Below are 21498 nucleotides of genomic sequence, written 5' to 3'. Positions count from 1 at the left end.
AAGTCTTCCATTGCATTCTTCTGACATGACTGATGTCTTCCACTGTCTCCTCTTTTGTTGCTATTGAATGACGTAGAAGACACTTTGCTTAGCACTTTCTGTGCCCTGTCTCACTCAGTTCTCACAGTGGGGTGGCTCCCAATTCTACAGATGAGGAAACTGCAGCTTGGAAAAGGTAAGGAGCTTGCTTGGTGCTGGGCAGCCAGTAACAGGGAGGAGGGAGCCAGGATCTAGACCTACATGGGTTCTGACTCCACAGCGCGTGCCTTTCACCTCGGTGCCACCTGACTTTTTTCAGGGTGAAAAGATAGAAATAGGGAAACAACCCTTTATGTTCCCACAAAAGCATAATGGTAGCCAGAGGGTAAAATGATACGCCAGCTTTGCTTGTCCTTGTATCTTTTTGTGTCATATGTAATAAAAATTTAGGGGGAGAATTATAACGTATATCAAGTCTCATTAGCAGATCTGTCCGGGGAGTAAGGACTTTTTAAAAATAGTAATGCAGATTTTATATTCTCAGCTGCCCAGAAAGACTGCCCAGAATCTAGTGAGGGGCATTTGTGTACTTCATAGAACTACCAAGTTCTCCACGAAGAGAATAAAATGGTGCATCACTGAAACACACCAGATTCAGAATAGGACCAGTTTGTCAGAGAGCCTGTGTCTGGTGTTTGTTGCCAGAAGTCACAGGAGTATCTTAGGTCAGTTCTCCTGACTCTATGTGGTTTCACAATTTGGACCCTGTTGGCAGGGTTATATTGAGATTTCAGTGTTCCCATGCCCGATGGTGACAATAACTTAATTATTTTAAAAACAATAATAAAACCTATTTTTTAAAGCTATAAATACTTTTGCTTGTATAAGCACACTTTACTTCCATTGCCTTATTTATAAAATGAGAGTTTTAACATTAGTGGCTAAGAGGTTAGACTCTGGAAATAGAGTAATGTCACCTTCTGGCCATGTGACTTGAACCTCTCTGTGCCTTGGTTTCCTCATCTGCGAAATGGCTAGGAAGAACACCTCCCTCATAGGGTTAATATCATTAAATGGAGTAAAACATCAAAAGCTCCTAGAGAGTGTCTGGCACCTTGTGTCTTGATCATGTGAGCAGTTTTTACCGTTAATATCCTTTACTTCAGCATGACTTGTCAGGTCATACCTCACTTTCCTGATAAACTTTGGTGTGTTCTTTCTCCAAGTGACTAGACAAGCTCTTCTACTCGTACACATTAACCTAGGAGCACAGATATAACTTATTTGAGTTACCAGCGTTGACAGTTTTCAAGTGTGGTTCTAACAAGCCATGAGAATAGTGTCTAAAGTATGAGAATATGGAAGTACAGAAAGAATTATTTTTCCTCTTGGTCATTGCATAATGAAGTAGTGATGGTTTCAAAGAGTATCAATTACAGACTAAAAGAGTCCTGTGAAAATTAGGTAGGTCAGATCAAGACAATCGAAATACAGGATAGGTGGTATTAATAACATACCATTTCTGTCTTTTTTATAATCAGTTTGCGTAGAGCTTGTTTAGACCTAGATATGTATAAAAACCTGAAAGCAGTTGTTCTATAAAGAATTAGAGGCACAGTTGGGATTTTGAACTTTAGACAAGTCTCCATCGAGCTATCCATACTCTAATACTGCTGTTATGAGGCTTGAGAGCGTATCAGAATTACCGGTGACGAATTGCTATATTCTTTTGTTCCCACTGCCCCCGCTAATAATGCTGCTGTGATACTTCTCCTTCATGCATCACATCTAACTTAGCCTAAGTCATTCATTAAGCTTGACTTGTCCTGATTGTTTTTCCTGAACAGGATCTCTCACTGGTTCACCATATTGTGTACATTCGAGAGAAACACAGTTTGATAAGTGTTACAAAAACGTGAAGGAGCCTTGCTGCGGTAACATAGTGAATTGCTGTTTCTAAATGGTCACTTACCTAAGGGGAGTCTGTTTCTCCTTGATAGTGGGACTTTACGTTTCTTTTGGGAAGAGAATATTTGTACACTATATACGTTTCTTATAATGAAAAACTTTAAGCTACTATGTCATATTCTAAAGCAATAAATAGATATCGTAGTATAATATCCAGAGTGGTTATTCTGGTCATCTCAGCTATCTAGAATCCATTTAAGAACTGGGAGATAAGCCAGGATATCTCAGAACAAGAAAAATGCAGTCAGGTTCACCATCTTTACTAATGGGAAAACACCTCCACCCTCCCTGTGAGCCTATTTATTCTTCTTTTACGCACAGTTTTAGCTGTTGGCACTGGGGTTGTCAGGCAAGAAATCGTCCCAGGTACCAATACAGTGTGCAGAGGGAGAAAGATCTGGAACAATAGTCGTGGAGAGAAGAAGGGTATTTTTGCCTTTTCTCAGTCCCCAGTGAGAAAAATCATTTCTAGCCCTTATGGTTTCATAGATAGACTAGATATCCATGTAGAGTATATATTTATAAAATAGGCTGCTCTTACTTTGCTTAAGAAGACAAAGTGTATAAATACATTTAGAAAGACTGCTGTCAAAATTGGGTTAAAAATTGATGCTTAAACATTAAACCAAATTAATTAGAAATCCCAGTAGTTAAGTGAAGAAGTTAAGTGAAGAATTGCTGTCACTCACTTGCACAATCCCAGGCTTTTTCTTCTTGCAAAGTTATGAATATATTGGTATCCATTATTGCTTGCCACCATACGTCACAAAATTATTCACTGACTTTCTCTTCTCAGACATTAACTGACCACCCTAGTCATACTGCCAGGGGAGGGGAGGTGGCAGGGAAAGTGTCGCAGAGTAATTAATGCCCCTCTCCTCTTCAGCTCAGCTTCACACTGCTGCCAGAGCGATTACACTGAGGCCCCGGAAGCCTGACCCTCTGTCAAACCTGGGGGTCTCCTGACGAGTCTGTGAGCGGCTTGAAGTCACTCTTCTCTTTTTACTTTTCTCTGTGGTTCCAACACCTAACCCAGGGCCTGGCACAAAGTACTCTCAGTGGTGGTTGACTTTGATTTAGTCAGTTTTAACTCCTTCCCTTTTTAGGTGAGTCTTGTAAATCCTCTCTTTGCTCTTGACCACTTAGAGAAGTAGGTGTTGTATGAGACAATGTTTGTGTCCCATCACTGTGCAGGAAGGACACTGTTAGCCTTGCACTGCCATCATTCCCCACCCCCTGCCGTTTTATCAGCCCCGATAAGGTGCTAGGTGGGCCTTTGTAAAGCTCCTGTCCTGGAGAGTTTTGTGGTCACACACTTGGCCCTTCTCTCGTGCCGCTCTTCTGGGACCCATCTGTTGTTGCCTGTGCAGTTAGCTCAGCTCAGCACATAAGTGTTGACCGTACCGGGTAGAATTCATACCAGGGTCCAGAATTCACATTTGAGGTAAACTGTGGGACACACTCTTACCCATTTGGTGTGTTACCGGTTGTGTGTTACTGGTTGTAAGTGTTGAAGTCTCTCTGTTCATTCTTTCGTACAACACACTGCTTTTCAGGTGCCTGCGTTCCAGCCAGCTTCTGTCCATCTCTGTCTCTGATTCTCTCCCCCAGGCTTTTCTCCCTTCACATTTCCTGTTAATTCTCTGTATGTGTATGTTTCAGTGTAGTTTCTCCCTCTCTTTGTTTTCTCTCGCGCTCACTCCCGCTTGCACTTTCTCTTTATCTCTGGCTTCCTTCTATGTCCTGTGATGCATGCACACTCACGCTTCACTCCTAGCTTTCATCCTCTAGTTCAAGGGTAATTTATTTTCTTTTTCAGTTTGGCCTCTGGGATCTTTCCCTGCCTGGATCTTGGCCCCAGCACTTGCTCTCAGCTTCAGTTTGAAGATGTTTTCCTCATCATTCCCCCTTTCCCAGGGTTCTGGGTTTATCCAGTGCCTCTGAAAAGACCCTGCAGAGGGTCTTTGATTCATCTTCCCTCTGTTTGGGGTCATAAGAAACCGCAGTCACTGGGCTTTTGTCCTGTTCCTTCTCTTTCATTACCCCCCCACCCCCATCCTCTCACTTTTATCTTACTGGATAGGCCCTTCTTCCCGTCCCACATCCTGCTCCTCCGAGGACCAGTGTCTCAAGCCTTCACTTCCTCTGTCACCAGCATTAGCATTCTTGCAGTAACACCCATTCCTGGCCTAAGGTTGCAGTCATGATAAATGTGTCGCCCTTAGAGATTTCCTAGGTTGGCAGAAAGCACTTTTACTACTGGCCCTTAACGGGCCTGTGAGATTTTGGTAGACTTTCATTCTGATTGGTAAAATCTACCTGTTAACCTGACTACTCTGCTGTGCAGACCTCATTATGTAAGCCATATCATAAGCAAATAATTCTTTAACTTCTGGAAGTTCCAGAACATTAAAAATAGTAGTGCTGGTTGGACTAGATGCCCTCTGAGTTTCCTTTCAAGCCTAAGGGTCCTGCTTTTGTGATTCCAGTGAACTCTACTGTTCTGCTGTGTTTCCTAGAACCCTCACAGGAATGAATGTTGCATCCTGGAATTGAGTTTCGGGCCATTTGTCTTTAGGCCTCATGTAAGAGGGTTTCGTCTCCTTAATCTCAGAAGTATTTGTTGTAAGAAACTTGGACCGAATTTCCAGGGTCTAGGCCCAGTCTGTCTGTCACGGGGATATGTCTTCCCCGGCACTGCACACTGCGCTGAAAGTATCTGTACCTTTTCACTATTCCGTCTCACCCATTCCACCATGTCTGAAGTTTTCTAGCTTGCAAATTGTAAATGCATCATTCAGAGTTCCAACACTAGTTATTTTATTGGTTATGTTGTATTATAAAACTTACGCTTCAGAATTTGGGACTCTCAATAATATTTAAAATCTCAGGTCCTAATTAGTTTAAGGAACACTGGGGCCTATAGTACATGTGTTTAATTCCTTGGGATTCCCATTAACTTTTAGGCTAAATACTTTAGAAGAAAAGGTCATTGCTCCTTCAAACAGTCATGGTTTTTACTTCCTATTCTCTCCCTCACTGGCTCTTGCTCTCTCTCAGTCTCTTCCTTTGTTGTCTTTGATCTTGAATACTTGGTTTTTCAAATAAATTTTCTGTGGATTATAAAACCTTTTTATGATATCTTCCGTACATGTTTGTTGTTGAAATTAAAAAGAAGAAACAATAAATCACCAATAATCCTACTACCCAGAGATGATAGCTATTAAGATTTTATTGTATTTCTTCCTGCCTTTTTAAAATGTCTGTATGTGTACACATATATTCACTTCACTTTTTAAAATACAGTTAAGCTCATATTATGTAGAAAGTTTTGAATGCTGGCGTTTTTCACTTAATTATAGTTTGTGAATATTCATATTAGTGAAAATTCCTTGAAGATGTGATTTATTTTTAATAGCTTCCTGGTATTTTCTATCATGCATATCTGTAATAGTTTGTGGAGATGTTTTCTGCCTTCACAAAAATTTAATCAAGTAAAGGATGCTGCTTTGCTCATATTTTCTTAGATGTTCTAGAAACTTCATCACTATGAGATGTTCTAAAACCATAAATATGAAGAAACTCTATCACCTTTAATGTTTCTGCTCTTGATTTTAAGGAGTAGCTAGGAGAAGGAATCCAATCATTTGAGAAAATGGTTTTCCACGGTCGTATAAATATTCAGGTTTACAATAGAGCCCATGGAATGTGCCTTTTTGATGAATAATACCAGTTGAGTTGCTTTTTAAAGATTGTGAATTAAATGAAATAATATCGGGCTGCTGTTAACAAACAAGTAGCCAACTTGTTCGGGCTAGGGTGTCTTGTTTGCTGTCCTTTAATATCTCCTATTTGTATTAAAATGCCTGGTGGTGCCAGTGGTATGAAGCTTAACATCAGTATTTTCAGTTAGAGACTTTTTTCTAAAAGAGCGTTTTGTATTAAGCATTCATCCTGTCCACATTTTTTTCTTACCTTATCTATTTTTTATTTAGTTTTAATAAATAGATGTAAGATTTTTTAATAAAGGAATTTTCCAGTTTCAGGCAATTTTTAGTTATATTTATAATGTTTCTGTAGCAGCATTGATTTTTTTTTTTTATGTTCAATACCTTGGCAAGCCACTAATACTGAATTTGTTGAGCTGATTTTAAGAAGGTGAATAGAAAAATGAAAACAACGAAAGTGTTTCTGCTCATTCCCTTGGAGGGTTCCTGAAAAGGCGTCCTTTAGACCATATGCTTTTCAAATTCTCTAATTCTGAGATTTTTCAACAGCATGAAAATGGTCCTGCAACAGTTACAGATCATTTGTAATAATGTTCAAATTCCTAGTTCCAGTGAGTCTGTACCAAAAGCTAATCATTAACCATGGTTGATTAGATTCAGTTCCTCCCGTGCTTTTTAGAGGCTCTTTACCTGAGCGTTTGATTCTTCATGGTTATTCGAACCTGGTGTCATGCATTTTTAGTCTTCATTATATTTGTCACATAATGGCAGGAGAATGATTGAAAGAGCAATATGATAAAAATGTCTTTCTGTTTAGGAAAAGTCCTGAAAACATTAGTCATTCTGAACAACTCAAGGAAAAGGAAAAACAAGGTTTTTTCAAGTCAATGAAAAAGAAAAAGAAGAAATCTCAAACAGTAAGTAGATGGCCAACTTCTCTATACAATGGCATACAAGTCGGCATTAGTCTGTGGGTAGTTTACATTTTGTACGTGGCAATCAAAGTGAATTATTTTCTTATTGAAATTTGACATACACTGTATGTTTCTTTTTCAAATTCTATACAGCTATCCTCCTCTCACAAAGCCTTTTCTAGATTCAACAAAATCTCCAGGAATAGAAGGAATTGAATTTGGATGAGAGAGAACACGATAAGCCTCTCCAATTAACGTCTTATCCATGTGGATTTGTATTCATGTAAAAACTATGAAGCTGCAGCATTTCTCTCTGGGAGTTAAAGATATGCGAAAACCTAGGAAATGGTTTTGGTTTATGTTTAAATCTTGAAAGCCATAACTAATTGTCATTCATTATTCTCCCCTGGCTGGTTATCCAATTCCCACGTTGACAAGTACACTTCTGGGTTAGAGTCACAAAGAGGAGATAGTATTTGACATTTCAGGGCTTGTTTTAGTAGGAAGACATGTTTACCCTGTGATTGAAATGTGAAATGCAACGAGTCTCAGCTCCTGGGAGCCCTCCACTTGAATCCAGGGCTGGCTGCATGGAACCGTGCACATCACGTCACTGAACCACCCAAGCAAGGATTCTGCTGGTTAGTGACATGAGAAAACATGGGGAAGCCAGGCCTCCAGGCCAGCAGGCACTTCTTCAACCGTGTGAGGCCTGCTTCCCCCTTTGCTTTATGACACCTTCCAGACTAGACAATGTTGAGTCAGCCATTTTAGATGATTTTGTTTCTAGTTTTACTTCATACATGATTGATTCTCATTTATTTAAAAAGGAAAAAGGATTCTAGGATTATGACCCAATGGTAAGTAAAGATGAGATAGATGATAGTAGCAAAGATTATAATGCCCAAAGTAAGGCTTTTTATCTCCAGATGTTCTAGATGTAGTAATAAAGACTGTTCTAGATTACCTTTCAAGATTATTCTTTCACTTGCTTGTTTATTAAGTCTATATACTTCATCATAAAATAAATATGAGCTTATTACAGAAAAATTGATTTAAAAAAGTTATGATTTCTAATCTTACTATATCACAGCTAGTGTTAGGATTTTGGTATATACCCTCCTAGCTTTTTAGCCTGTGCATATGTTTGTGGGGAGAAAGTGGTTTTTAATTTTGTTTTAAACAAGAGTAATCATTCTAGTACAGTTTTGTATTCTGGTTTTTAATAGTTTATCAGTCACAGACACATACACATAACATGTATGTTACTACACAGATTTTATTATCTTCGTTTTATGGCTGCGTGATATTCCTGAAATGTTTATTTTTTAAAGCCTGCCTAACTGAAACTCACTTAAAGCAGAATTTCAAATCAAAATGCCACTCAATCAACTATTACTACATTTGTTATTTAGACTGAATGAACAAAACAGACCTAATTTAAAGTAGAAAAGTTTAAATTATTTAACGTGCTGATAAAACTTTTATCATTGTTTATAGGACATTTATTCATCATGAACATTGAACTTAGACTACCTCCTCTTAATCACTATTTTTATTTTGAGGTTTTTGTTCTTAACCTCAGGTCTGTAACCATTGTGGGGTGCTTAAGTGGAAGAAAGTAGCAGGAACCAAGGGATTGAAGGTGTTTTGTGTATAGATTTGGCTTTTCATGTCTGTCTGTCTTAGACCAACATTAAATTTAAAGCTACCGGCTCACCGTGGCCTGAGTCGAATATATACATGTTGACCGACTCTGTTATTCAGGATTGGTTCAAATTTTAGATGTTTAAATAGTATAGATCAGGGTAAACAGGAAAATTATTATTCTCTAACGTCCTCTCCACTTGAACTTACTTTTTTAAGGTTTTCATACATTTTATTTTTGATAGGTAAAGTAGCTGCAAAATATCTCTGTATAGGCCACATGCCTTAAGCCTTCCAAACCAAAAGTTTTTTGTACCTCTGGATTTTCTAGTTAAAAGAAAAACAAATTTTTTTAAAGGACTTGGGTATCTAGAGTAAGATTTCCAAAGAGCACTCAGTATATATATCCTGCCGGGCCTCTGGCTCCTAAGCCTGGCATTTCGTTAACTCTGCCCTTTCTGGTGAGTACTGAAACAGAATTAAAGTTAGCCTTCTTCACTTTGTAGAACTCAGCAAAAGGAAACAAGGTAACCGAGCTTTGAAAGATTTAAAGCTTTTGTGGCCTTTGCATTAAGATTCAAAAACAGGGAAATCTGATGCCCAGTGCACACAGAGAAGCAGGACATTTAAAAGCCTCCATGGGTTCTGAATCTAGTTTAACCCTTTTATTTCGCTGATATGGGAACTGCCCAGGCAAGTTGTGACCTGCCCGAAGTCGTACATTCTAGTTAGGAGATCTAGAGGTGGGTTCTCCTGAATAGCAGGCCCAGGCTCAGTTGCCCACCTCTGTGGAGAGCCCCCACTTGTTCCTGGGGACTCTCTTGTGGCCTCCTTAGTGGTGTTAGTTAAACTTTTCTCCCGGGACCCCATCATGGGAACAGGAAACTGGGCTGTTGTGCTCACATGTCTTCGTATACACACCCATATAAGATGATCTGAATACCTTCATGTGCATTCCAACAACTGAGATATCCACAACAGGGAAAAGTAGTGCCAGAAAATAATTCTGTGTCGTAAAGGTGTCTGCTTTGACTCAAGCAAATCTGGAAGCCGCCTTGGGAAATCTGGCTGCAGTTCCGTATCTAGAGTTACATAAGCCCTCAGAGCATATGATGACTGCCAACTTGGTAATTGTACCTGAGTTCGTTAGTATCTACCTCAACTGGTAACCATGCTTCAATTTAAAGACTGGACTTTTCTGTTTCTTCACTTTGAAACCCGTATTCTGAATTGCACCAAATATTTTCCACGGGGTGAAGATTTCTGATAGAGTAGAACCAGGCTTCCTGGACAGTAGAATCCTGCACCAGTCGTATTCCTCTTCCAGGTGATTGTGTTCTGGTTCAAGGGTTGACCATGTTCAAAAGGATTTGCAGTTATCTTTTTTTTCCTAATAGGCAGATTGCGTAGTAGATTCTTTCGTTGCTGATGTCCTGTCTTGCAATTAGGAAGAGACTGAACCTCATCAAGAGCTCTTTAAACACAATTCTGCATAATAATTCTGTTTCTCACAGTAAATCCATAAATGTTTTGTGAGTTTGATGTGAATGATGTGTGTCGCTCTCTAGGCATTACTATTCTAGGTGTTTATCATGAGCACATGTGCTTTATAGACGTAGAAGTTTTTGTATGTCTTGAATTACATTGTTGGCTTCTTCATGTCCAGGTGAGAAATGACACAGAACCCCCTCTAGATGCACACACAGCACAGAGATCTTTCAGTGACTGTTAATATTTAATAATTTGAGGGCTTCCTAGGGCTAGAAAGTTCCGTAAAAACACCTTTTTTTTCTTTTTCCTTTTTCTTTTTTGCAATTAGTTTATTTGTATCTTATATTGCAGACAGATTCCACCAACGGGGAGAATCCAAGCATCAAGAAATCCCTCTTTCCTCTTTTTAATTCAAAGAATCATTTAAAGCATAGTTCTTCTTTGAAAAAGCTTCCTGTAGTCACTCCACCCATGGTACCCATTTTTACGTATGGTAGCCCTGAAAACTGCTCCAGTAAACTTGTTTTACTGATGACAACAGCATGTCTTTTATTTTCTTGGGGTCATATTCTCTTTGTGCTAGTTAAGTACCTGAGCCAGTTCCATAAATTCACTGAGATATAAATTCTTTGCCATCCTGGATTTTCTGAATCTGTCGAGGAGGTTGAAGCATTAAAGGCTGTTAAGCAAACAAACTAGTGAAAGGCTAGTTTGGGTTGTCTGATTAGCCAATTATTGGCAGACAACATTCATAAAATCCCTCGTTTCCTGTAAAGAATTCGATTAGCATTTACAATTCACAAACGTCTTTTTGGCTCACAAAGTTTGTTACCACTTGGTTGGCAGTTTGTTTCTTTGAAACCAAGTTGAATTGACCAACTTGAGTGAGCTAGCAGGCTCCATGAAAAACAGCTTCTGTTAGTTGGTGATTTGCTTTTTTTCTTGCCTAGCTCTAGCTTTTGCTGGTCACTTGGTTTAAAGCCAGGGCTTTTGCTTGGCATTTGGCGTTAGTCTCCTGTGTTCACCCAAATTGGTGAATGGACTGATTGTATTTGTCTGGAGTTTGTGACACAAATTTCCAGCATTTTCATCGTGCATAGTGCTAGACCCAGATTATTTATTGGGCAATGTCTTGGGAATATGATTCAAACCATAGTTTTCTACTTTGCTATCCTTGAAAACCTGCTGGACTTCTTTGGGTACCCCCAAACACAGTGTTTGGATCATTTTCCCAGCAGGAACACATTTTTGTTTTATTGAACTGGTTCATAACCTAACTGCAATGTGGAATGAGGATACGACAGCAATTCCTGGTACAGCCCAATTTAACTGCTCTCTCTTACAGCGACTAAAACTAACAGCATGGGAATGCTTTAAGGATTGAGGTTTTATTTAACAGAGCTGCATGACAGCTGCCAATTTTTCCTAATACAGGGAAAATTATTAAGAGGGCAGCAGAATCGAACTAGATCACTTGCATTGTGAACATTGGGAGAGTTTGGATTTCTTTTTTATTGGGTTTTTTCCCTTGGTTTTTTATTTGTTTGTTTTGGGTTTTGTTTTCTAGTTGAGTTTTGGTTTGGTTTGATTTGCTTTGGTTCTCCTCTTGGGCGGGCTTGCATATCTTAGTTAGACTTGTTGGTGTGCTGATTGAATCCCTGTCTGTATTCTGCTCTAGGTGCCCAATTCTGAAGGCCCCGATCTTCTGACACTGCAGAAAGCCATCCACTCTGCTAGCACCCCAAGCAGCAGACCAAAGGAGTGGCGTCCTGAGAAGATCTCTGATCTGCAGACCCAAGTGAGTGGCACCTGCATCACTCCTAGACTCTTAGACTGCAGTGCTGGTCTCCTGAGGGAAGGACAAGGCTAAGAGTCTCCCCAGAATATCCCCTCACTAATAGTCAGATGCATTCTGGGAGTGCAGATCTTGCTTCAATGACCCTTGTCTTACTGGGGACAAAAGTGTGATTCCATTAGCCTTCACCTAGCTGGGGTGGGGGGTGGGGTGGAAATAAGGGATGAAGAAGACATGGCCCAGCCCACAAATATTCTGCAGCCTAGGAGAGACAGAAAATCCATAAATAATTGTAATTCGTGGTAAAAAGTGAAGCCTGCCATAAAACATAGGAGAAGGTGAAAGGAAGTAGTGGGAAGATTAAGGTTTCATTAAAGTTGGTAGCATATGAATTGGACCTTGAAAGACAGATATGATACTTTCATGAAATAATACGTAAACTTCTGAAATCCATACTATTTTTGATGGAAAACTGGCAAACAGTTGCATTAGGACTGCATGTTAGTATGTATAATCGCATTTCTCTGTCATTCTCTGAGGGAATAAGCAGAAACCAAATCCATAAATTTTTCAGGTAATTGAGGTTTATCTCCTTTAAACAACTATTTTGATTGGAACATTTTTAATATTGTATTCTTTCAGTATCCTGTAATGAGCATAGTAACTTAATCTAACTTTTTTTATCATATTCAATATTTTATAATTCAAAAAAGTATAACTCCATTATTCCTCTGTGTGATAATTTCTGACAGTCCTCATGAGCTTTTGAGGCTGTAGGGTTGGTTGTGCCTATAAGTGAGCACAGATTAATGTGATGTGGACGAAGGGGGTCTATTTTTATAGGTTTGCTGTTTACTCTATTTAATTGTAAGCTGTTACTTAGAGCTGCCGATAGGAGTTCCCAAAATTTCTATTGTATTTGCCCAACCATTTATGTTTTATGCTTCTAACACAATATAGGCTGTGGGGGTGGGGGGGTATATAGAGAACCAGATATCCAAGTTATTGGATATGTATCTGAACTAAGAGCACAAGGCTCTGAATGACGGCCTGATGTTCTATCCCCAGTTTAAAAAAAAAGAGTACAGGGCTTTAGAACTTTCTTTGTACAACCACTTTCTTGCCAAAAATCTCTTTTCAGGTAACTTTATATCTCCAGCTGAACCCATATTATTATACAGTTGACCCTTGAACAACGGGGGTGGGGGACGGGTAGAGGCACAACACACACACAGAGTCAGAAGTCTACTTTTAACTTTTGATTCCCCCAGAACTTAAGTTGTCCCTCAGTATCTACAAGCAATTGGTCCTAGGACCCCAGCAGATACCAAAATCCGCAGATGCTCAAGTCCACTGTATAAAAATGGCGCAGATCAATGCATACGGTTAGCCCTCTGCATCCACGAGCCTCCCAACCACAAATCAAAAATTGTACAGATATTTATTGAAAAAGATTCACGTTCAAAGGTGGACCCATACAGTTCAAACCTGTGTTGTTCAAGGATTAATTGTAATTGCTTAATAGTTACATGTGGTCAGGGTTATAAACATCACCAGAAATCTCATTGCATTGTCATACCAATTTTATGTTTCAAAAAAACCACAGCAGAAGACACCCTTTTTGAGCACTTACTGTGTGCAGTGTACTCTGCCACCTCCTATGGGGACCACAAAGCTTTCTTGGACAGACTTTGGAATGACCAAAAAGGATGCTTCCCAGGGGCGATTTCTACCTGATTCAGTTCTCAAGCAGTTTCCCTTGGATTTCAATGCTCTATTTCTTCAAATCTTGTAGTGTTCCTTGAGATCGTCAACATTTTATTAAAACTTTGCTGAGCCCTTAAAAGCATGGTCCTTGAAGATTGACAGCCAGAGGTGCCCCAGGGCTGGGACTGCAGCCCGGGGAGGGCCTTGAATTTCAGAGTGCTTTCGCATGCCTCTTCTGATGGTGGCTCTCATCACACATACGTAGAGGAGAGGGGAGTGAGCCACTCGTGGAGCGAGGAGCCCTCGGGCAGCTGGCTTCCAGGACCCTCACTTCTGCATTGAAGTGTAGTCCCCCTCCACAGTGCAGCACCCACTCTGTGGGGCTCAGGCTCCAGCCACGCAGCAGACAGGCAGGGCCGCTGTGAACCCATGCTAGGAATCAAAGGCCTCCTGTGAGTGAATTGGGTTTTAGAGTCTGCAGGGGTTTGGCTTATTTCTCCATGCTTTCCATTTTCAATGCCCAAACCTTACCCTCCTCTCCAAAAAATAAAAAACAAAACCCCCAAACGTAAAAGGGCAGAAAGGGAATATTTGGGGTTTGCAATGTCAAGGGAAAGGGAAAACCGGGGAGATAAGAACAGAAAGGGATATACGAGTTGCGATCAAACAATATGGTGAAAGTTTAAATTTTAAAAAAATTATCGCAGTAAAAGACACATTGCCATTAATCCTCCTCAAAATACTCCCTCTTGCTTCGAACACACTTTTTCTTTTTGCCATTTTCTGAAGCAGTTCTGGAAGTCCTCTTTCTTGAGTGTCTTTAGTTGCTCTGTCGTGGCTGCCTCAATGTCCTGAATCATTTTCACTTTGGGGAAGAGCCAGAAGTCACACCACACCAGATCCAGTGAATAAGGTGGATGAGGACACACTGTAATGTTTTTATTTCAGAAATTGCTGTATCAGAAGCGATGTGTGACACAGAGCGTTGTCATGATGGAGGATGAAACTGTTTACCCACTTTATATTAACGCATTGTTCTTGATCCATGATTGACGGCACACTTTAAAACACACCTTCTCTCAACCGTAGCTCACACCCGACTGACTACACCAAACAAGTTGAAACTTGTCACACACTGTTACTAAGCTTCAACGCGCCGCTTCCCGTGTTGCAGATCCCTGCCTTTCCGTTGGATGGCACTCGGGGGAAGCATTCACCATATTTTGTGATCACAGCTTGTGTAAATTTTAGCTGAGTGTGTTGCTACCTAATTGAAACATCACATTTTTTCAGTTTCTCTTGCCTCTAGATAATGGTCATGTGGTTGAGTACTGGCCACTGAAATACAAGTGGCATCTTTCTGTGGCACTGTTGGGAAGTCCTCTCAAAAGCAAGAGTCATAGCCCTTCTTTTGCTTCTTCCTGCTGGCTGAAGCATGAGATTTGTGCGCCCCAACCCCCCCCCCCACACACACACACACTCACTCACACACCCTGTAAAGATGGGATGCAGCCAGATAGAAGGTGCCTAAGCATTCAGTCAGCCACCACACCAGCTCTAGATTTCTTACCTAGATATTTCTAGGCTTTTCCATTAAAGAAAAATGACCTCAGTCTTGTCTGAAAAAGAAAAAGAACAGGTAAGACTGGACTAGGCCCTCCTCCCCCGTGGGCCCCACCCTCGCTGGCTACATGCAGTCATCTCAGACCTGCGCTCTAGGTCCTCCCAGTTCTCAGGTCTTCACTAACTGAGATCCTACATACACTCTCATCTTGTCTTTCAGAGCCAACCGTTAAAATCACTGCGCAAGCTGTTGCATCTCTCTTCAGCTGCCAATCACCCAGCTTCCTCAGACCCCCGCTTCCAGCCCTTAACAACTCAACAAGCCAAAAATTCCTTCTCAGAAATTCGGATTCACCCCCTGAGCCAGGCCTCTGGTGGGAGCAGTAACATCCGGCAGGAGCCCACACCAAAGGGCAGGCCAGCTCTCCAGCTGCCAGGTCAGATGGACTCTGGTTGGCACGTGTCCTCTGTGACCCGGAGTGCCACAGAGGGGCCTTCCTACTCTGAACAGCTGGGTGCCAAGAGTGGGCCAAATGGGCACCTGTATAACAGAACAAATCGGTCTCGAATGCCAAATCTGAATGATTTAAAAGAGACAGCCTTGTAATGTGTGCTTGGGGTGGGGGTGGGGGGGCAAACCAGTTGGGAGGGGAGGGTATTGGGGGGTGGGGTGCGAAATAGGCTGGGCTGGGGTGGTAAGCCAGTATTTTCAGCTTTATGAAGGTGTGTGCAATATTGTATGTGTGGAGCCCTCTGGCTCCTCACGGTCACAATGCTAGTCAGGGATCTTAGAGCTACAGGAGTTTCTTAGGGATCGCCAGTCTCCACGGCTCTTGTGTGAAAATGGACAGAGTGTGCCACTGAGGAGGAAGACATTCTTGCCAGTTTCTCCCCCTTACACTCCAGCTTTAGGGCAATCCCTGTTGAACTTGGGAAAGCCAGGACATGTTCTGGCATTGCAAGAGATAGAAAAGTCCATGTTGACCGATGCCCTTACCACAGATTTTTTTTCTGCCTAGACTAAATGTGGGGTTTATTGTAATCCAAGAGTATCTCTTTGAGGGGTTAGCAGATGAAGATGAACTAACTATATGTCTTAAATTGTTTTCTAAATTTCCATATTTGATAGGATTTGTACCATTTATTTATAATTGATTAATATTGTACTGTTATAATCATACCTTTTATGTTAAATGTAAAGTTATTTTGAGCTGTTTGGAACATTGTGAAGCAGTGGGACAGCTACAGTAGTTTCTATAAAAACTAAACAGTAACATTTATATATTGCATCAGGAGTATTTTATTCTGTATATAAATATATATATATGGTAAATATCTGTCAGTTTTATAAATATAATCATTTAAAGAAAGTATCATTATGACACTCTCTGCCATATTTTTATACATTTGTAATATGAAGTGAGTCTTATACTTCTAATCAAGGGAGTTGAATTGTGGCTATATGTGACTGTAACAGTAGGAACCTTGCTCAACTTTTAGGCTCCAGCAGTAGCCTGTAGACACGCTCCTTGGTAGCAGACGAGATGCAGCATCTCCTTCTGAACCCGCAGGGGAAGAAAGTGGGCTGGGCCAGTGAGAACTCCAGCAGGCCTCGTCTCCATCCTCACACAGTTGGCTCCTCTTCACGTCCAGGGACATTTCTTTGCACCTGAGGGAGAACAGATCCAGGGTTACTCGTGGGTCTTTGCAGAGAGAATGTGCTCTTCTACTTAGCAGTAGTGCAGAGCGTCAACCAAAGATTTGCCAGTGGACATTCCTAGTCGTGAGGTTGTAAGAGGTACCTGTCTGCAGATCTTGCAGACCAGCTCTATGCTCCTGAATCCTGTGCACTGTACCGGAGACTCTTGGGGTGGGGGGTGAGATACATGTGTGGCATTTCTATTTCTAAATGCTTTTTTTTTATGTTATTGCTCTTTTCAGTATATTTAAAAGGCTCCTGAAGCAATTTTAGATGTAGAGAAAATTTCTCTACTCAGTTTTTTCTTCCTGGTACTGTCTGTGTATAACAAGGTTATCGTGCACGTGCGCGCGCGCGCGCACACACACACACACACACACACACACACACACAGTCAGAACAGGATTTATCTTTCCCTCTTTTGATCTCCTTCAACTCCCAAGTTCCTCCCAAGTGTCATCAAGGCCTTTGGCCAACAGAGGTTATAGCCCCGTGTCTCTGGCCATCCTTGACAGAAGATCACTCAACACCATTATCCATCAAGAGTATTAGATTTTTGGAAGTAGTCTCTTAGCAATAATGTTTTTAGAGGTCCCCCCCCCACCCCTCAAAGAGGTAATGCCTCAGTATTTATTACTTGTCCCAGGATTCCGAGAGTGTCAGCCCCTGAATCAAGTCAGCTGCAACTGAAATGTGCTGAGTTACTGTCCCCCTCCCCCACGATTTTGAGAATCATAGCTCTGATGATTATGAAGATTATAAAGTCTTAGTTTCTTTGAAGCTTATTGTGTGCATATTGCATTTTTATATAACTACTATAATGATGTGTATGGATTATATATAGAGGTCATTTTAAGGTGCTTTTTATTTAATTTTAATAAGTGTAATAGGCACTAAAATGAAATTCAACTGGGTACTATCCTTGAAACAATTTGATTCAAACCAGTAGTTTGCATGCTCTTCGGTTCTTTTTATATCTTGTTTCTTTCACCAGTTCAGTACTGTTCGAGTAGCTCTGATTTCTGGCTTTTCCCAGGCAGCTGCTCAGTTATATAAGCGACGTGGACCCTTAGCAGTTTTTGCCTGGATACTAATGACTCTAAAAGAGTGTGTCACTCTTCTTTTTCATACTCGATCTGTACCTTGTATTCCCCCTTGCAAACCAGAAACTGCATTTTTTCCTCTGGAAAGACTTCTCACTGTGCTGTGCGCTTAGGAACTGCGCAGTCACATTGCCATGCTGTGGCATTTGAGGCTCGTCGTCACCTAGGGGCTGGTTTCCCATGTTTTCATCCTTGCTAACACTGGGATCTCAGATGTTTGCAGAACATTTCTATTCCTGATGGTTCTTCAAAGAAGGGCTAGAGTAATTGCCTTCTACCTAGAGCAAAGTAAACCTAACTAATGAAGAGTCAATACATACTTTTCGTACATTCCCAGATTTGAGCCAGAAAATATCTACAGTGTTTTCCACTAGTGTTTTTGAGGTAGCTCTTTTATCCTCTTCTCAGCTTTTGTCCATTCTGACTGCTCATTGACCTTAGTGAGCTGTAAGTGAACTACAATCCGCATTTCTAGCATGTATAATTCTCTTCCGCTTGCACATGGGAATGGTGAAATTTCCTCTCAAATTTAATGGGCCCTCTCTTAGCTTTTAACTGGTGTTTTCCTCTGGTTGATGAATTATCGACCTCACAAAGATTGTCATCCATGATAAGGGCTTGATTTAAAGTCACAAACGCTTGCATTTTCTTTAGGAAGGGAAATTTTTATGACATCCGTGTTCTATTATCTGCCCTAACTTCCTAAAGGATAAAAAGGTTGAATGAAGGCTTAACGAATTACTTTGTTTTATGGACGTATCACTGATCTTTCGAAAAGAAACTCTGCTTCACTGTTTTTATGCTTTTGGTTTATCACCATCCTTGTTGTTCTTCTCAGAAGTTCTAAATGAACTTTCACTGAACCTTGTTTGGTCTTGATCTGAGGTTTAGCCTCTCTCCAGAGCCCCAGACCAAAAGTGCTCAATGCTAAGGGGCTCCAGTGAACTGTCGCTACAGCAGTGGTTCTCAACCGGGGCCGATTTTGCCTCCTGGTGACATTTGGCTCTGTCAGGAGACATGTTTGCTTGTCACAACGGGGTGTGGTGTTGTGCTACTAGCATGTAGTAGGTAGAGGCCAGGGACATTGCTACACATCCTACATGCACAGGACACCCCACAGACAAAGAATGATCTAGCCCCACGTGGCAGCACTACTGACGTTGGGAACTCCACTCTACCGGATTCAAAGCCCACCAGTCTGCAGAGCTCGGCTCTGTCCTTGTCTCTCCAGGCTACGAAACTGCAGGTATGAATTCTTCAGCATCCCATTCTCTTAAGGAATCTTCTACCACTGTTCTCGAATCCCTGGAATCCTATTGTTCGTTTCCATTGTCTTGGGCCTGCTAAAAGGTGCATCCTTTGGGAGACCAGAGTTACTTTATAGGTATTTGCGAACTTAAATTCTAGGTCAGCATCCTTAGAAAACTCTTTCTTAGAGTCATGAGACTTATATTTAGAAGCAAGCAGCAGCCTGGCAGATTGGCATGATTTTTACCAACTGCTCAAAGGTATCCATGGCTTTTAGCTGTGTCTCCCAAAAGAAAATGTCTGTTTTTTAAGTCATTTACTAGCTCTACAAATATTGGCATATGACAGACCGATTAGATGCAAAAACCTCTGTCTTGGTGGTTGTGATGTGACTGTTATCAGAGTATTTGTGCTGTACCCTTTGGTTAAATCTGGTTTAAAACATGCTTTAAGACTCACCATATGCAGTTGTACTTTCATTCTAAGCTCAGAGCTATGCTGGTTAGTTTCTAGTCATGTCATGTATTATAAAGTATGTTGTGGTTATAGAGTTAGCCAGGTGAGCATGTTCCTAATCTGAAAATTAGTGGACTTCGCTAGGAAATGCTGTCCCATGTTCCCCTCCCAGCACTCCTTAGTTAACCTCATAGTATCCTCACTTCTTAAACTAGTTTTTAGAGTAAATAAGGAAAAAAGCCATTTCTTTTCTTCTTGTTATGTATTGAGAATAACTCATACGTGTACCACGTTTTCTCAAGGCCAGAGGCTTACTTTCCAAGTGCGTAGAAGGCACTGTTTATTTCTGTTCACCTAGGTCCCGGCGGTGACCCAACTTTCAGCAAGGGCAATCACTCATTACGACTTATTCTTAGAGCTTAGCTGGGACTCAGAAATCTGCACATTCTCTCCTGGGCAGAACATTTTTCCTGGAGAGCACTGCTTTTATATCTAGAAGTTCGTCACTTCCTGCATTATAGTGGGATATCGAGCTCCTTGGGAGCGCTAAGATCCACAGACTCAGACTTCTGTGAACTGGGAATGTGCTATGATACCCTGAACCAAGTCGGAAATACTGAAGTAGTTCCTTACCTCCTTCAGTTCATCACTAATAAAGTGTGTAGGCTGAAAGAAACTTACTTACGGTTAAAAACAAATGGTTTCTTCAAAGGGGGCGACAGAAAAGACAGTACAAATGTCCTAAGTGTCCTGTTGCTAATCCCCAGAATCTCACAAGAAGTTTCTCTCAGAGACTTGAAGGGCCAACTTACAAAACAGAAACTTGTAAGTGGTTCTGCTCTCTTCCTTTTGCGTCTTGACCAGCTGAGATACAGAATATCTTGACGTCTGATTCAGCTGGGTAAAAAATTCTGTCTTAGAAACCATGAGTAAATGCAAGAAAATGAAGCCCTGACAGGACGAGTCCCTCGTCTGTCTGTATACACACAATGTGGTGAAAGTAAGGTGGCTAGGAAACTCTGGGCCTGCTGCCCTATTCTATTTCTTCTTTTTTAATTGAGTGTACTATAAAATATAAAAGATCATCGACTTTTGTGCCAAGTCAGTAACTACGTGAATATTCATTTCCCATAGTGCTTTGTTAATTCATCAGCCTTAGGCCTGGCCCTGACTCCACCTTTTTCCACTCCAGGCTCCGACCCACCTTTCTGTGTATTTCCTATAGGCTATTAAATATGATCACAACCTGCCTTGTACTTTCATTCATTAACTGTTTACTCCCAGATTTGAGGGAGGTTTGTCTTTTTGTTTTGCCAGAAAAAATTTGTAATAGTTGCACGTTGGATTTCTAGGGCCAGAGAGCTGCGTCAGTGAAACTGGTTTCACTTCTAAGGCCCTTCATTTACCTACAAGGTTGAGCTCTCTGAACCCCATTTGATCCTTGGGTCGTATTTTGATCCTCCTTTGGAATCTTAAAAAAATCAGTCTCCATGTTGTATGCAGATTAGAAGTTGCCTTGTTCGCTACTCTTCCAGCGCAGAGTATCAGGGAGAAAGAGGCCTTATCTGTTCCTCCGTCCCCTCCGTTTTGACAGACTGCTAAGAATTCCTCAGGACGTCCTTTGGTTTGGGATCGTACTTTCCCCAAAGCCTGATCTGATTCATTTCAGGCGCAGACAAGCTTGTCCTAGTGTTCTGCTTCAGGGTTAATCAGATGAAACCCAGGAATAGAAAAGGTAGATGCCTTGACTTTTGTCCCTGTTGGGGGATTAAAGTGTTTATCGCCAGCGTTGTCAAAAGCTCCAGTTACAAAGCATTCAGAGTTTCAAGGAGGGGGGAAAGAACCACTTTTCCTCCTGGAGACTTTCGAAGTTCTCGACAATGGCTTAGATTTTCCGAAGTGGAAAGCAAAGCTTGTACACAATCTGTTTTCACTCGAGATATCCGATTGGTTATATATAGTCCTGTCAGTCTATTCCCCTCTCCTTGTTTCCTCCTTGGTCACTGATGGAGTCAGGCTGGAGGGGTAATGCTGTGATTGTAGGAAGTCAATTCTCACTGTAAACTTGGATTGATTAACAGAAACAAACCAAACAAAATAGTGGCCCCTAATCCTATCTCCAAGAATTGCTTTGTGCCATTTTGAATTCAGGTAGTTATTCTGTATATACTTAGAAGACTATTCCGAGCTTCTTCAATCT

General features: G+C 41.0%; 1 protein-coding gene across 2 annotated transcripts in view; it reads left to right on the top strand.

Moving 5' to 3' along the window:
- Nucleotides 1–15399, top strand: part of CDKL5 (cyclin dependent kinase like 5) — a 157428-nt gene extending 142029 nt beyond the window's left edge. Inside the window, exons 16-19 of one of the 2 annotated variants that reach the window (XM_033119841.1) lie at nt 6493–6592; nt 10079–10201; nt 11406–11525; nt 15013–15399. In XM_033119841.1, the coding sequence (XP_032975732.1) occupies nt 6493–6592; nt 10079–10201; nt 11406–11525; nt 15013–15399 (730 nt within the window). The remainder of the gene's footprint in view (nt 1–6492; nt 6593–10078; nt 10202–11405; nt 11526–15012) is intronic. The other variant, XM_033119851.1, reaches the window with a different exon arrangement.
- Nucleotides 15400–21498: the final 6099 nt, after the last annotated feature.

Source organism: Rhinolophus ferrumequinum, chromosome X (assembly GCF_004115265.2).
Source record: "Rhinolophus ferrumequinum isolate MPI-CBG mRhiFer1 chromosome X, mRhiFer1_v1.p, whole genome shotgun sequence".
NCBI classification, from domain to species: domain Eukaryota; kingdom Metazoa; phylum Chordata; class Mammalia; order Chiroptera; family Rhinolophidae; genus Rhinolophus; species Rhinolophus ferrumequinum.
Note: the sequence above shows the minus strand (reverse complement) of the source record. Positions and strands in the feature narration are given on the sequence as shown.